This window comes from Molothrus aeneus, chromosome 26 (assembly GCF_037042795.1).
Source record: "Molothrus aeneus isolate 106 chromosome 26, BPBGC_Maene_1.0, whole genome shotgun sequence".
Taxonomy (NCBI): Eukaryota; Metazoa; Chordata; class Aves; order Passeriformes; family Icteridae; genus Molothrus; species Molothrus aeneus.
Window position 1 is genome coordinate 2,535,553 of NC_089671.1, and position 16,935 is coordinate 2,552,487.

The 16,935-nt window shown below is 50.1% G+C and overlaps 1 protein-coding gene across 4 annotated transcripts in view; it reads right to left on the minus strand.

Moving 5' to 3' along the window:
* Positions 1-16,215, minus strand: part of MAP2K6 (mitogen-activated protein kinase kinase 6) — an 82,585-nt gene extending 66,370 nt beyond the window's left edge. For all 4 annotated transcript variants that reach the window (XM_066566074.1, XM_066566073.1, XM_066566071.1 and 1 more), the window contains exon 1: positions 16,108-16,215. In XM_066566074.1, the coding sequence (XP_066422171.1) occupies positions 16,108-16,123 (16 nt within the window). In that variant the 5' untranslated portion in view covers positions 16,124-16,215. The remainder of the gene's footprint in view (positions 1-16,107) is intronic.
* Between the last annotated feature and the right edge of the window lie 720 nt (positions 16,216-16,935).

Sequence of the window (16,935 nt, forward strand, 5' to 3'; positions counted from 1 at the left end):
TCCACTCCTCCCATCAAACACCCTCAAATCCTAAAAATCACCCACTGCTGCACCACAGGGAAGCTGCAAGGAATCAGGTTCAAGGCTCATTCTAGAAGTATCCTCCTAAAGGACTTGGTTTTCTGCTCCTCGGGGTCACAGGAGCTGGGGCTGCATCCCTGGTGCCTTCCAGCACTGGGATGGCCACATCCTCCTGCTGCTCTGGGAAATACGTGAGGGTGATGGAGATCCCACAGAGCAACAGAGGCCACTGAGCCTCATGGCCTCCCCCTTCCCCTGTACCAGGAGAAATCCCAGCGCTGGAGCTCTGGGCAGGCACTCCCCCAGGCAGCAGCACACCATAAACCATCAATCACATCCCCATTTTCCCTCTGCCGAGAGCACCCCTGCCTCCCCATCCCAGAGCCTGCTTTCTTCCCTGCTCATCTCAAACCAGGAAATCCACAGGAGCTGCAGGCCAGGGAAGCTGTCAGAAAAGAGCCTCCAGCCCTGGCTGGGCTTTTTTCTTTTTAGAAGGAACTTTTCATTTTGCTGCCACTTTGTTTTCAGCCCTCGCCTGTCTTCTTGCAGTGGGAGTTTGCTGGGATCAAAACTGGAGAAAAGCTTTTGGAATTCACCCTGGGAACAAAAAGGGCTTTTGTGCAGGAGGATTTGGAGGATGAGGCAGCTTTTGCTGCCCTACCTCTGTGTCTGTTTTCCTGTGCCAAAGAGCACCTGGCAGGAGATGGGCACAGCAGGGGCCGGGCTCTGCCAGGCACGGGGGACACCTCCCACACCTCCAGCAGTGCCAAAGCAGCAGATTTAGGCTCCATTGTCACAGACACATTTTATCAAATGTAACCAATGGTTATCTGCTGCTGTAGAATGCAACAGGTGCATCTGGGATTGGTCTCATGTGGTTGTTTTTAATTAATGGCCAATTAAAATCCAGCTGTCTCAGACTCGTTGGTCAGTCACAAGATTTTATTATCATTCCTTTCCTTTCAAACCTTCTGATGAAATCCTTTCTTCTATTCTTTAGTATAGTTTTAATACATCATTTCCTTTTAATATAATATATATCATAAAAGAATAAATCAGCCTTCTGACACATGGAGTCACAATTCTCATCTCTTCCCTCGTCCTGGGACTCCTGTGAACAGCACCACAGGCAAGTGCTGAGCCTAAAGGGGTCAGGAGGTTTAAACCTGGGAAAAGCAGAAAAGCAGGGCTTGGATATCACAAGGGTGTGATTGGGTCAGGAAGGGCTCACCTGGGGAGCCCCTCTGGGCTGTCACTGTCCCCAGAGGAGCCTGCACAGAGATTTATGCTCCATTGTCACAGACATCTTTTATGAAAAATCCTTTCCTTAGGATTTTTCCTCCTGAGAAGCTGAGAGGCCTCAGAAATGAAATGTAACCAATGGTTATCTGCTGCTGTGGAATGCAACAGGTGCATCTGGGATTGGGCTCATGTGGTTGTTTCTAATTAATGACCAATCACAGTCCGGCTGTCTCAGACTCTGGTCAGTCACAAGATTTTATTATCATTCCTTTCCTTTCAAGCCTTCTGATGAAATCCTTTCTTCTATTCTTTTAGTATAGTTTTAGTATATAATTCTCTTTTAATATAATATATATCATAAAAGAATAAATCAGCCTTCTGAAACATGGAGTCACAATTCTCATCTCTTCCCTCAGCCTGGGACCCCTGTGAACACCACCACAATTCCATGCAGCCCCATTCCCCCCAGGGATGTTTCTGCTCACTGAGCACCTTCCCTGGTTTTTATTCCCTTTTTTTTTTTATTCCCTGTGGGATCCCTGTCCTGGTGCCACCACGCTCCCAGCAGGCTGGAATTAAATCCCACCAGGGTAATGTGAGGTGCAGTTTTATTTCTGTTCCCAGGGGATCCAGGCAGCCACAGGAGCTTTGTTTCACCAAGCACAGATTGGGTTTGTTCAGCATATTGTAAATTTGGGCATTTCAATTGCTCTGCCAGCAGATATCTCCTGCTAATGCTCTGCATGTAAAATTTGGGTGTTAAAATTTTCTGCTCATGAGTAAAGATACCTTGGGATAAAATGGGAGAAAAGTGCCCATTGATTTGGTCATTCTGTGATTTATTAAATATCAATAACTTTGAGAGCCAAATGGGAATACTCATGGAAACAGAGGGATGTGCCACAAGCTATTTCTTTATGGAGCATCTTCACCTTCTGCAGAAGGCCCTGATGAGCAGGAGGGCTGGGTTAATCCATGTGCAGGTCAGGAATTAGGTGGCAACTTTGCCCAGAGTTTTCCTTCATGAGAGGAACACCACAAGACCAGCAGCTCTGGCATGGTGGGAAAGGATCTGCCTCCTTGCATTCTGTCATTGGGAATTCTGGCAAAGCTTCAGCCAAATACTGTGATTAAATTTCGACATGTGAAGGTCAAAGCTTTGGTTATCCTGCCTTTGTGCCACACCATCACACAGCTCTCTTGCTATTCTTTAAGGATGCAAGAGCTTACTTGCATAAAGAATCATATTTAATAACTGAGATATAAAAATAAGCAAGTAAGCTCTTTCTTACTTTTCAGTTAGCAATTTTAACCTTTTTTTAAGCAAATTTATAGCTCTGACCAGCACAGAGGGGAGGAACCAACTCCAGCTCCCTCTGCTGGCAATGCCTCCAGCAAACCTGGAGGTCCTGCTTTAAAACCACCCAGGAGCACCATTGCTGTGGGAAGCCAGGGGAACTGCAGAAATCCCAGAAAACCAAAGCTGTGACCCCTCTGTGGGCACTTTGAAACACACAGGAGCACCATTGCTGTGGGAAACCAGGGGAAATGCAGAAAACCCAGAAAACCAAAGCTGTGACTCCTCTGTGGGACATTTAAAACCACCCAGGAGCACCACTGCTGGGGGAAACCAGGGAAACTGCAGGAAACCAAAGCTCTGACCCTTCTATGGGACCTGTTTTAAAACCAGCCAGGAGCGCCACTGCTGGGGGAAACCAGGGAAACTGCAGAAAACCCAGAAAATCAAAGCTGTGACTCCTCTGTGGGACATTTAAAAACACCCAGGAACACCGTGGCTGGGGGGAAGCCAGGGGAACTGCAGAAAAAACAAATCTGTGACCCCTCTATGGGGCACTTTAAAAACACCATTGCCAGAGGGAAGCCAGGGGAACTGCAGGAAACCAAAGCTGTGACCCCTCTGTGGGGCACTTAAAAACATCCAGGGACAGCACTGCTGGGGGAAACCAGGGAAACTACAGAAAACCCAGAAAATCAAAGCTGTGACTCCTCTGTGGGACATTTAAAAACACCCAGGAACACCATGGCTGGGGGAAACCAGGGAAACTGCAGGAAACCAAAGCTCTGACCCTTCTATGGGACCTGTTTTAAAACCAGCCAGGAGCACCATTGCTGGGGGAAACCAGGGAAACTGCAGAAAACCCAGAAAATCAAAGCTGTGACTCCTCTGTGGGACATTTAAAAACACCCAGGAACACCATGGCTGGGGGGAAGCCAGGGGAACTGCAGAAAAAACAAAGCTGTGACCCCTCTGTGGGGCACTTTAAAAAAACCACTGCTGGGGGAGCCAGGGGAACTGCAGGAAACCAAAGCTCTGACCCTTCTATGGGACCTGTTTTAAAACACCCAGGAGCACCATTGCTGGGGGAGCCACAGGAAATGCAGGAAACCAAAGCTGTGACCCCTCTGTGGGGCACTTTAAAACCATCCAGGAGCACCATTGCTGGGGGAGCCACAGGAAATGCAGGAAACCAAAGCTGTGACCCCTCTGTGGGGCACTTTAAAACCATCCAGGAGCACCATTGCTGGGGAAGCCATGGGAAATGCAGGAAACCAAAGCTGTGACCCCTCTGTGTCGCACCCTGCAGCTCTGGGCACTGGCCCAGCTCCTGGCAAGGATCTCCCTCCTGTTTGTGGCACTGCCAGCAGCCACCAGGGCTGCTCAGGAGCCCAGGGGCACAGAGAGCCAAGGACTGGAGCTGCTCCAGCAGCAGCAGCAGCAGCTCTGGGTGCTGCTGGCACAGGAGGGAGCTCCAGGAGCTCCAGGCTGAGCAGGGCAAGGTGGATGCAGCTTCCAGGGAAGCTTTTTCAAGTTCAAACCTGTTTAAGCCAGAGGTCAGAGAGCACGACCTGCCAGCCACCTCCTTCACTGGTTTTCCACCCTGCAGCTCGGCTTGGCCCAATCCTGCCTTCCACTCCTCCCAGCACACGCTCTCAAATGCCCTCAAATCCTAAAAACAACCTGAGCTGCAAGGGACCCAGCAGGAACCCTTCAGGATTATCCAGTCCAGCTCCTGGCCCTGCACAGACACCCCAAAACCCCACCCTGTCCCTGAGAGCTCTGGCAGCCTCGAGCTGTGCCCATTCCCTGGGGGAAGAACCTGTTCTAAAAATCCATCCCAATGCCCTGACACAGCCCCAGCACTGCCTGTCCCTGTCCCACAGAGCAGAGGCTGGAGCTGCACCCAGGGCTGGAGCTGCAAGTGCTGAGATCTCTCCTCATCCTCCTCCAGGCTGAGGAAGGCACATTTGCTTGTCTGGCACATAAAGAACACGAGGCATTTATCAAGAACAAAAGCCTTTCCCCAGGTTTTATCATGCAGTTTTATCTCAGTTTGGAAAACACACTGAAGAAATCCATGACAGCACAGCACTGTGACAGACTTGTGACAGCAACTCTTGTCCTCCCAATAAAGTGACACAAGTGGGCAGGTTTGTTTTTTTCCTCTCTGCATATGTCCACAGGGATCAAAGCCCACCAGGTCACATCTCTGAAGCAGAAGCTGGAAATACAAACCTCCCTTTAGGAGCCTTTCTGCCAAAGCCTGCACAGAACTCCTCCCCATGTGAGGTCTGGGGCTGTAGTTTCACTTACACACTCCCAAAAAGGAGACTGCTTCCCATGAGCAGATAAAGCAGAATTGGGGCAAAAGGAAAGCAGAAACGGGGAGAAAAAAGGAACCAAGAGAAGCAGGATGAAATAAATCATCAACACAAATCCATAATGTCCATCCCACTCAGCAACCAGGACAAAATACATCCCAACCTTGTAAATTCTTTTATGGGTGAGCTCAACCCCAACCAAGCACATTCAGTCCCACTGAGTCCTGCAGAAGGATTCACATGTTCTGAGTTTACCACGTGCACTTTCAGGATGAAGACATGAAAAAAAATCCTATTTAGCCTCTCCATTAAGAGAAAAGAAAAAAATTATTCAGCCCCTCCAGTTCCAAACAGGGCCCTGCTATGCATCAGCCCTGAGTGAACCTCAGGATTGCTCCTGCTTTTCTGCTGTGGCAATGCCATTTTAAAAAACCCTTTTTAAAAACCTTTTTTAAAGCAAACTGCTGGAAAAGCAGCCCCCCTTGGCAGGAGATGCTCGCACAGGATGGACCCTAAATGAGATTATCCGAGGTAAAGAGAGGCTGGAAGTGCTGGCATTGTTCTGGCTCTGTGCAGGAAGAGCCAGAGGAGAAATTCTCTCCTACTGCAGGAAGCTGTTCCAGCCCCTTATCAGACAGAAAGCTCCTGATTTTTTGCGGGGGAAGCACCAAATGTTTTTGAGGGGAAGGAAAAAAAAAAAGAAAGGGGAAAAAAAAAGGCATGGCTGGCTCTAAAGGGAAAAAAAAAAAAAAGAAAAAAAGAAAGACATGGCTGGCTCTAAAGGAAAAAAAAAGGAATGGCAGGCTCCTTGAAAGTCTCTTCTGAATTTACTTGATTTTAAATGTCTGTGTAGAAGACATATTTATTTTCTAGAATTTTAGATCCTGCTGAAAAATTAAAACTCCACTTCCAAGATACATTTTTGTCACAGTGTTCTCCTGCATTTCAAGCTGAACTTGCCTTGGCCAGAGGCTTATTTGTCTCTCCTAAAGTGAACTTCACATTGTATTCTGGATAGCATTTTACATCAACCTTCTACACATATAGACAAAAACAAAAACATGCACTAAGTGACCTCAAAGCCTCCCAAAATTCTTTCACCAACCCATTTGTTCACTGCACAAAGGTACCTTAAGCATTTCCTGTCTCAATAAATGGCCTGAGGACACGAATGGAGCTGAGGAAGCCTGAGGCGCTGCCCAGCTCAGGTGGCTCTGAGCAAGGGGACATGGCCAGGGCGCATTCCCCTGCTGTCCCCCCACAGGGACATGCACAGGTGCGAGCCCTGGGCTCCTTCCCTCTGCCAAACCATGTGAATTCAGCCCGGTCTCACTTCACAGAATCACAGAATGAACCAGGCTGGAAAAGACCTTTGAGCTCATCAAGCCCAACCCATGACCCAACACCTCCTCATCAACTAAACCATGGCCCTGAGCGACATGTGACATGACAGTGGCCCCACCACCTCCCTGGGCAGGTGATCCCAGTGCCCAATCACCCTCTCAGTGAAGAGTTTTCTTCATTTGTTGCCTCCAGAAATCAACTTGTTTCTCATCATCTCTGAATGCAGCATCTGTGTCACCCTCCCCAGCTGCCAGGGGCTATTCTGGGCTCTCCCTCCAGTCGGGGGCTGCTTTGGGATGTGGGATGTCCTTCCCTGCAATGCACAATCTGCTCTTTTGCTTCATTTATAAAACTGATTGCTTGGCAGGGATCCAAAGATTTCTGTAGATGTGTTCCAGAGTTTTATTAGCAATGAGCAAATTGCTGGTGTCCTTGGGAAAGGTAAGGAAGTCAGAGCCTCTGTTATTTGACTTTATTTTTTTCCAGAGGGTCTCTCCCAAAGGACAATTCCATGTCACAGAACAGAGCTCACTTGCTGCACAAGGACCTGTAGATATGATGGCTGTCTTGGCATATTCCATAGATTCTAAAAAACTTACTGAGATTTTAACTCTGTTCACTGTTTTATGCCTTATTTCAGCCCTGTCTCAGCATGGTTTCTCCTGGTAGGTTGTTAAGGGATTGGGGTTTCCATCTCTTAGGAGTTAAAAAGCAGAAAAACACTTTGGAACAGGTCAAAACCCAACAGTATTAGAGCATTGCCTTTCTTCTCCTTTAATAGGCTACTCTGACAGCCCTCTGCTTGTTAAATGAGAGAAAAATCTGTGGGCAAGCAGTGAAGGTCAATCTTGTGGTTTTTGAAAGCATTTAATTAACACAGTTAAGTACCAAGGTCTGCTTGGGAGGGAACTTCTGCATTAACCAGCAGCATCCTTCTCTTCAGAGAAGCAAACCTGCAAGAGGGGACTGAGTGCAGGATTTATCCTCATCTCCCCATCCCAAACCTCAGTGCTGCTCAGATTCTGCTGCAACAGCTTCCCTGTCCTGCTGCTGCTGCCAAAGCTGTGAGGAAATCATGGTCAGAGCTGTGTCTGCACCTCTGGCCAGACCCTGACCTTCTTCTGCAGGGTTTGGGGTGACCCCCTGAACCCTCAGCGCTGTGCCTTGGACTTCTGCTCCAGGCCTTTTGGTCAAGTGCTTAAACAAATCTACTTTTGGGGTTTTGGCACTTCAATGACAGCATGTGAAGTCCCTGTCTCCTCCTTGAGCTGCTCTCAGCTCCTACAGGTGCTCCTCTCCTTGGGATAAAACTAAACATCCCCTATTTGTGCTTTAACCCTGGGCAGTCACATGCACAAACCCCACAGTCCCAGGCTGACAGCTCCCTTCGAAAAGGTCACAGCATCAGCTGCTTGAGAGGAGAAATCAATCCCAGCCCTCACAAAGCCAGACTGGCTTTTATTTCTTCATACTTTTTTTTGCAGCACTGGAGACCCTAATTGCAGGCAATTAAAGCAGCCCTAGGAGAAAGGGGTTGAAATCCAAGCTGGGAAGTGTGGCTCTGACTCCAGCGCTGGAGAGGTGCCCTGCAAGGAGCAAGAGCCGTGCCCAGGGCTGTGCCTGGGGCTGCACAAACCAACCCTGAGGGCAGAGCTGCTGCCAAAAGGACCTTCTGAGCCTGTGTGCCCTGATTTTGGCAGGGATTGTGGCAGGGATTGTGGCAGGGACTGTTCCCCTCCTACCTGCAGGGACTCGAGGCAGTGACTGCAGCGGGCTCTGCCTGGGGCTGCTGCACAGCAAAGGTGTGAGAGCACACAGAACAGAGCAAATCCAGGGAAAAATCACCCAATCATGGAATGGGAAGAGGCCTTAAAACTCATCTCACACCTTCCACTGTCCCAGGTTGCTCCAAGCCCTGTCCAGCCTGGCCTTGGACACTTCCAGGCAGCCACAGCCTCTGTAGGCACCGTGTGCTTTCTGCATTTTAACTCCTAAGAGATGGAAACCACAATCCCTTAACAACCTACCAGGAGAAACCAGGCTGAGACAAGGAGTTCTTGGCTAAAATAAGGCATAAAATAGTGAACGGAGTTAAAATCTAAGTTTTTTAGGATCTATGGAATATGCCAAGACAACCATCATATCTACAGGTCCTTGTGCCCCACCACCCTCACAGGAAGTAATTTTCTCTTAATATCTAATCCAAACCTACTTTAAAAGGTCAGGAATCAATGCTGGGTTTGCCTTTATAAAACAGTCTTTGTCCCTTCCCTTTTGGTTCTTTGGGAAAGGTTTATCTTTGCTGGATTGGGTCTTCCATCACTTTAGAGCACTCAGAACAACAAAAGACTTTTGAGCCATTTTCTATATCTGACCTTGAACTACTGCAGAAGCAATAAACATTCATAGGAGGAATGATACCACAGAGAGGAGCTGTAATTTTTATAACTTGTTGCTTGAGTGTGGAATAAGCCCTGTGAAAAGCCAGGAGTGAGGCAGTCAGGGATCAGCCCCCACTGCAGGAGGAGCACAGGCACAAAAACCACCAGGCCTGGGACTTGCACACAGCAGCCACACCACGCTCTGGGGCCATTTGGCACTGATAAGCATTTTTCATGGAGTGCAATTACATATTTTTGTTTAGAAAAAAAGATTCTCCTTCAAAAGCAGCTCCCAAGTCCGTGCTGATTCAGCCTTCATTAAAGGCCTCTTCTTGCAGACACAGTCAAGTGTTGACTCCTGCACTGATTTTCTATTGCTGCCTTATCTTTGGCATCTCATCTGCAACTTCTGCTGGGGTTTTTCTTTATATTTTTTTTTTTAATCTGAATGCAGTAAAAGTGGCTTCAGTTCTTCTCACGATTTTTGATCTGCCTGGGTGCAGGCTAAGAAAACCCAGCCTTGATGATAAAATTGCTAAGTAGGCTAACAAAACAGCACCAGCAAGAAACTGGATCAGCTCAGCTCTGTGCAGTTTTCCTGCTAGAGTAGGGGAAAAAAAAATGCTTTTTCTCTTACAAATCTGAAACCCTACCCCAGCTGCAGAGGTTGTTTGCATTGGGCTTCACAGGACTCGGATTCTGCAGCCCAAAAAGCCACAGGCACTGCTCCAACATCAACTAGGGGATGCAGCCAGAGCAGCTCCTAGCCCTGAGCCTCTCCTGATGCCATCTCTGACCCTGTCCCTCCAAATCCAGGCTCCTGATTGAGCTTGGGATGCAGATCCAGAGGGATTTTTCACAGCTCTGACAGCACCAGAGGATTCCTGCCGCTCCCACAGAGGATGTGCAGCATCTCAATGCACCATGGCCAAAGGAAAGGAGACTCAGAAATGCTTCAGCACCCCATGTCCTGGTGGGATGAACCCTCTGTGTTTGGAATCCCCATTTCAAAAGGATGGGGAGATTGGAAGGATGGATTTAATTCTGGCTCTGAGGCAGGAGAAAGCCCTACAAGCACCAGGCTGAGACTTCCCCTCTCCAAACTTGCTTTTCACTGAGCCAAGGCCACTGAGCAGCAGACAGTTTTCCATTCACACTTGTCAAGTGCAGAATATTGTGGATTTGGAAGACAAAAGCAAAGAAAAAAAAAACCAAAAAAAAAAATCCAAAAAAACCCCCAGTTTTTGCACAATGAGCAGCTATGGAAATGGCACCCAATGGCCTTCACCATTTGGCCACCACAGACCATAATAATATCTGAGGTGGCACAGCTCCAGCCTCCTGGATCTGCTTCCCTGCTACCACTGCTCCAGCTGATAATGCTAATCCCTTAAACTGCTCCCAGACAGGCCCTAAGGAAGGGAGCTAAGGAACTCCACAGGTAATGAAACAGATTTTTATTCTCTTTAATTATAGCTCTGTCCACGTCTCAAACCAAAAGAACACTCCTGCAATTCCTCTGGCTACTGGAGGCTGACTCAAGATTTCATCTAATGATGCTGCCAACTTGTAAATGCACCCCAAAATGGTCCCCAAAAACGTGAGAGACAGCAGGAAGGGACTCCTGGTGAATAATTCTTGCCCAGAACTGCTTGTGCCACTGCTGCCATCACAGCTGTGACCTGCCCTGTGCCTGCACCCCCTGGGAAGGGCAGAGCTCTGCCTCTGGAGCTGGAGCAGCATCAGGAATGAAAGTTCATGGGGTGAATCCCTTGGGGCAGGGCTGGGAACCAGCACAAGAACCAGGCTAAGGAGCTTTGGGCCTCCAAGAGCATTTGCAGAGGGCTGGAGAAGCATCCCCACTCCTGTGCCAACACAACTCCCACACTTCTTCTTTTTCCTGCTTTTTTCAGGTGTGTTGGTTTTCAATCCTTTTTGGAGAGGCTCCTAGAGGTGCTGTCACAGCTCTTTTCAGCAAGAGAAAAAGCCAAGTGACAACAAACACAGGCACTGTCTGGGGGGGGAAAGGCAACTTTTTAATCCCTTTGTGTATTTTCAACCAGGGGGCCCAGAATCTCAAACCTGCAGTAACCATGTTCCATGTGAAGTGTCTCATGTCCCCAAATTACTCCTGAGGTTTTCATGGAGCATCATTTGCCCCACCTGAGCAGCTTGTGGATGTGTCAGGGGAGGGAATTCAGCCCTAAGGAAGCCCCCAGGTTTTGGGGACTTAAACACCACAATAAAAAGGAGCCTGGCAGGAGCACTCAGCTCTCTGCTCCCTTCTTCCTGCAACTTTGCACTTTTATTGCTAGAACTGCTCCTAGCTGGAGCTTTTAAATATTAAATACGTTCCTGGGTGGCAGCAGGGAGCTGCTGGCCTGAGCAGTGGTGTTGGGACATGTTGGGACCTGCTGGGACATGGGGACAGGACAAGCACATCCTGAGGGCAGAGCAGGGGCTCACCCAGGTGTCTCAGCCCTCACCTGGGCACAGCTTTGGTTCATCTCCAGCCACTTTTCTGCCCCAGCCACATTCTCCTCTTCCCAAGCTGGGTAATTCCTCTAGCCTGGCATTGCATGAGATTTTTAAACCTCTTTATAAATATTTGCCCCGCTCTTAACCCAAAGCAGGCACACAGGCACCTCCAGCACTAAAACTAATTCAACAGGGCACCCTTAAAAAAATTAATTAAGAATAAATCATCAACTCCAGCTGAAATTTGCTGCTAGTCCAGGCTTTGCTAGGCTTGCACCTGGCTGACCGTGGCACAGCTTTGCTGTGCCCCTGCCAAGTGCCTGTGTCATGGCAGAGTGTGAGTGGGGAGAAGCTGAGGTGGTGCTGATGAGGCAAAATTCACATTGCACAACCCACAGGAGCTGCTTGCAGGTTAATCCTACACCAGCAACAACCTGCCACCTACCTAGGGCTGCAAAAAAAAAAAACCCAAAAACCCAACAACAAGGAATATTTCAGCTTTACAGCTGCTCCACTGAGACTTCTGGCTGGGGAAAACATGAGTGTTTCACATAAAACTCTGGTATTTGGACTAGGTGCAGGGCCTTTGGTCAAAGTCCATAGGGTGCATGCTCAGCCAGCATCACGTGGGATGTGCTGCTCACAATCTCAGCTTCCCTCTGCAGCTGGAGCGCTGAAAATTGTGTTTGAAACAAGAGCCTGGGGTTTAGGTGTGAGATCAACAGGCAGCAATACTTAGTTCAAACATCATTTCAGTGCATTTATGAATCAGTGCTCTCTCCTGGGTACTGCTCCCCCTTCCCTTTTCTTATTGCAATGGAGAAATTTGCATATTTGCAGGTGTTTGCTCCCATGTGGGCTTTGCCAGGGAATAATTCCCCCTGTTGGAAGGATTTTGGGAGACTCCTGAATATATCTGCTGTCACCAGAGTCCAGATTTACAGCCTCAAACTGTGCTTGGCTTGAAATGAATATGGACTTCCTCTTTTTTTTTCCCCCCTCCTCTTCCAAAATAATATCCTATTAGTCATGACAGCCAAATGGGCTGGATTTGGGCAAGGATTCAACTTCTGAGCTCCCATCAACACCAAGGCCTCCTGGCCAGAGCAGCCCCATCTCTGAAGGTGAGGAACAAGCTGCAGGAACCTGCTGTGCTCAGGAAAAGCTGATTTGCTGTGGGTTGCTACATCCCACAAATAATACCAGTCTGCAGCTTGAAAGAGGGAATGAACAGGCAGAGGGTGAAATGCAGGGCTGTCTTTGACTTCAGGTGAGTTTTGTACTTGGGTGGACCCTCAGGGGCAGGTAAGGTGGCTCAGAGCCACGAGAGCACAATGCTGGAGGCATCTGCTCATTCCTGCTGCAGAAAGGGCCAGAAGAAAAGTGTTATTTCTGAATTCCAGGGGGAGTTTTACCCTTTACAGACTGTGCAGGAAGCAGATCCCCCCCCCCCCTCCATTTTTTTGCACAGCACAGGTAGGGTCTCCCTGAACCTGAACCAGGTGAGATTCCTTGCAGGGAGTAAGAACAACTCTGCTGCTCACATGTTCCCCTGCCACGCTGCATCAAAAAAAAAAAAATTAATCTCTGGCAAATTCTCAGAACAACTCTGGAAAGGATTCAAAGCAGAGAGAGGGCTCAGCAGCTGGCTGAGGCTCTGGGCTGTACTTTCCACAGAGCTGCTGAGGAACCTCCCGTGCAACACGATGAAAGCTGATCCCAAAACTCAGATCATCCCAAAGAACGACACCTCTGCTGCAAAGCCCAGAGCTGAAACCCCTTCCTGAGCAAAAGCTGGGCCTGAACAGCTGAGCTTGGAAAAGTCATCTGTGCCAGGAATGCAGGCACTGGTGCTGCAGAGAGCGAGGAGGACGGCAAAGGGAGTCAAGAATGATGCCATTCATTGAGATCATGTTTTGTGGGTTGGCTACTTCCATCCTCCCTTTTCCTGGTACTGGGGAGGACGCAGAAGGCCCTGCTGGGGGACACTGAGCACCCCTGCAGGGCCACCAGCACAGCTCCCTGCCTGTCACCGCTCTGCACGCTCAGCCTTGGCCACCCCCAGGCTTTTTGGGGACCCCCTGTCCCCCCCGGCAGTGGCAGAGGGCTCTGGGTACCCCCGGGTTCAATCCTGCATTATCAAACTTCCTTGGCTCTCTGCATCGGAAACTTTTACAATTCCCTGCTCGGCTGGAAAAGATGACTGCAGCAAACCCAAATTAGGAATAAATTATACAACAACTTTACATTTTTCTTTTACAAAGGAAAACTGTGTGGCAAGAGCTGTGCAGGCACCTCATTCCCAACGTCCTCCCTTGCAAGGATTATTGTGGAAGGCTTAGTTTGAATAAATGAATAAATGAATAAATAAATAAATAAATAAATAAATAAATAAATAAATAAACACAACACGAGCTCCAAACTCACTTTGGGACCTGCTCCTGCTGTGCCACACGCTGCCTCTCACCCCCAAAATCCCAAATATGTGTGAGGGCTGCAGGATGCAGGGAGAGCCAAGCTGTAACATCCAACCCAAGCACTTCCAAAAGCTGCATCTGTGTCATGGGCATGGATTTTCACAATGAATGGCCACAGCTACTCCTCCTTAAAGCTCTCTCCCTGTTGCATTCCCGCAGCATTTTTGCAATATTAAATTCTCCACCTCCTCCCAGCCTGCCCCCCCGCCCTTGCAAGGGCACAAGGCAGAGGCAGGCCGGAATAAGCAGCGAGTTAAAAAGCAAAGAGCCAGCTCTCTTTGCCACCACCACCACCACCACGCTGGCAGAAATAAATCACTGCTGTCCCCTTCCCAAATCCCCTCCTGCTGCTCCTCAGGCCTCAACTCCTGCCCTTTTGCAGCTCCTCAATGCTCAGCTTTGCCCTTTTGCAGCTCCCAAACTCTCAACTTCTGCAGCGCCAAAATGCTCAATTCCTGCAGCTCTCAAATGCCCAATTCCTGCCCTTTTGCAACTCCTAACCTCTGAAATTCTGCAGCTCCAAAATGCTCAACTCCTGCCCTTTTGCAAATCCTGAATTCTCAACTTCTGCAGCTCCAAAACGTCCAATTCCTGCCCTGTTGCAATTAAATTATTAGTTTCTGCCCTTCTGCAGTTCCTAAATGCTTCAGTCCTGCAGTTCTTAAATGCTCTAGTCCTGCCTTTCTGCAGCCCCAAAATGCACAATTCCTACAGCTCTCAAATGCCCAATTCCTGCCTTTTTGCAACTCCTAAGTTCTCAGCTGCAGTTCCAAAATGCTCAACTCCTGCAGCTCCAAAATTCATAATTCCTGCCCTTTTGCAACTCTGAAATTCTCAACTTCTGCAGCTCCAAAAAGTTCAATTCCTGCCCTATTGCAACTCCCAAACTCTCAATTCCTGCAGCTCCAAAATGTCCAATTCCTGCCCTTTTGCAACTTCGAAATTCTCAAATTCTGCAGCTCCAAAATGCATAACCCCTCCCCTTTGCAAATCCTGAATTCTCAACTTCTGCAGCTCCAAAATACTCACCTCCTGCAGCTCCAAAATGCCAAATTTCTGCCCTTTTGCAACTCCAAAATTCTCAACTTCTGCAGCTCCAAAATGCTCAATTCCTGCAGCTCCAAAATGCATAACTCCTCCCCCTTTACAAATCCTGAGTTCTCAGCTCCTGCAGCTCCAAAATACTCAACTCCTGCAGCTCCAAAACCTCCAATTCCTGCCCTGTTGCAATTAAATTATTAATTTCTGCCCTTCTGCAGTCCCTAAATGCTTCAGTCCTGCAGCTCTTAAATGCTCTAGTCCTGCCTTTCTGCAGCCCCAAAATGCTTAATTCCAGCAGCTCCAAAATGCCCAATTTCCGTCCTTTTGCAACTCCTAAATTCTCAACTTCTGCAGCTCCAAAATGCACAATTCCTGCAGCTCCAAAACTCATCATTCCTGCCCTTTTGCAACTCCGAAATTCTCAACTTCTGCAGCTCCAAAATGCACAATTCCTGCAGCTCCAAAACTCATCATTCCTGCCCTTTTGCAACTCCTAAATTCTCAACTTCTGCAGCTCCAAAATGCACAATTCCTGCCCTTTTGCAACTCCTAAATTCACAAGTTCTGCCCTTCTGCAGCTCCTAAACAATTCCTGCAGCTCCAAAATGCTCCCGTTCTTGCAGAGTTCCAAACTGCTCCATTCCTGCCTTTCTGAAGCTCCCAAATACCCAATTCCTGCACTTCCAAACGCTCCATTCCTGCCTTTTTTGCACGCTCGGGGCGTGCTGGTGTGACCAAAAGTTACCAAATATTAAAAAAAAAAGGGGGGGGGGGGGGGAGAGAAATGGGTGGAAAATGATCTCAGCGCTGGCACGAGAACAATACTTTCCCATGGAAACATAGGTATATATTTAATTCCCGGCAACTCCACTCCAGTTTCACCTTTCATCTCCCTCGCGGACTTGTTTAAAAGTTTGTTTTAACCCCGCGCCCGAGCCCCGGCTGCAGCTGCTGCTGCGACACCCCCCGCTCGTTCCGGGCCGTGCCAAAGGCAGCCGAGGGGCACCGGGGGCTGCGAGCACCGGGGGTGTAAAAGGAGCTGCACCGGGAGCTGCACCGGGGGTGCAACGGGGGCTGCACCGGGAGCTGCACCGGGAGCGGTGACCCCCGGGCAAGGCGGGCGTGCAAACTCGCGGGCACCCGCACCCGTGCATGCACATGCACATGCACCCGCACCCGTGAATGCACACGCACGTGCACCCGCAGCCGTGCACGCGCGCGCACACGCACCCGTGCATGCCCGTGCACGCGCGCCCGTGCACGCGCGTTTGCACGCGCGGCTGCGTGCCCGGTTGCGCGCGTGCACCCGCAAGTTGCACAAGCGATTGCGCGCGCGCACCGGCCGCCCCCCCCCCCCCCCCCCGCTCCCCAAACCCCGCAAGTTGCACGAGCGCGAGTGCACGCCCGCGCAGCCGCGTGCACGAGCGTGCACGTGCATGCACGCGCGGCCGTTGCACGCGCGCACCCACCCGCGGGCTGCACGTGCACGCGCGCTCTCTCACCTCGGGGCTGAGACATTGTCCCCCGGCGGGCTGGGGGCAGGGCGCGCGCACAAAGAGCCGTCCCCCGAGCGCGGCCCCGCCGAGGGGCGAGCCGCCCGGCGCGCTCACACACACACACACACACACACAAAAGATGCGAGCCGCGCGCTCCCCCCCCGGAACGCCGCGCGCGCTCCCGCCTGGGCGGCGCGGGGCTCGGGGCGCGCCGGGCCGCGCCGTGCCGGGCCACGCCGGGCCGGGCCGGGCCGGGGGGAGCGGGGGGGGGGTCCCTGCGCGGCTGGCGCGGGGCCGGCGCGGCTGCACCTACATGATGGGCCGGGGCGGCCGCCCCGGCCTCCGGCGCGCACGGGGGGGGGCTGGGGGACCGCACTGCGCACGCGCGGGGCCGCCGCGGGGCCGCATGGGAGCTGTAGTCCTGAGGCCTCACATCCCCCTGCTGAGGCGCCGGCAGGGGGCGCGGAGAGCGCGGCCGGGTTCGCCCGCTTCGAACCGATTAAAATCGCTTCAAACCGCTTGAAACCGCTTCAAGTCGCTTCAAACCGCTTGAAACCGCTTGAAATCGCTTCAAACCGCTTGAAACCGCTTCAAGTCGCTTCAAACCGCTTGAAACCGCTTGAAATCGCTTCAAACTGCTTGAAACCGCTTCAAGTCGCTTCAAACCGCTTGAAACCGCTTAAAATGGCTTCAAGTCGCTTCAAAGTGCTTAAAACCACTTCAAACCGCTTCAAATCACCTCAAACCGCTCTAAAATTGCTTCAAATGGCTTCAAATCACTTCAAACCTCTTCAAATCATTTAAAATCGCTTTAGGCCATTTCAAGCCGTTTCA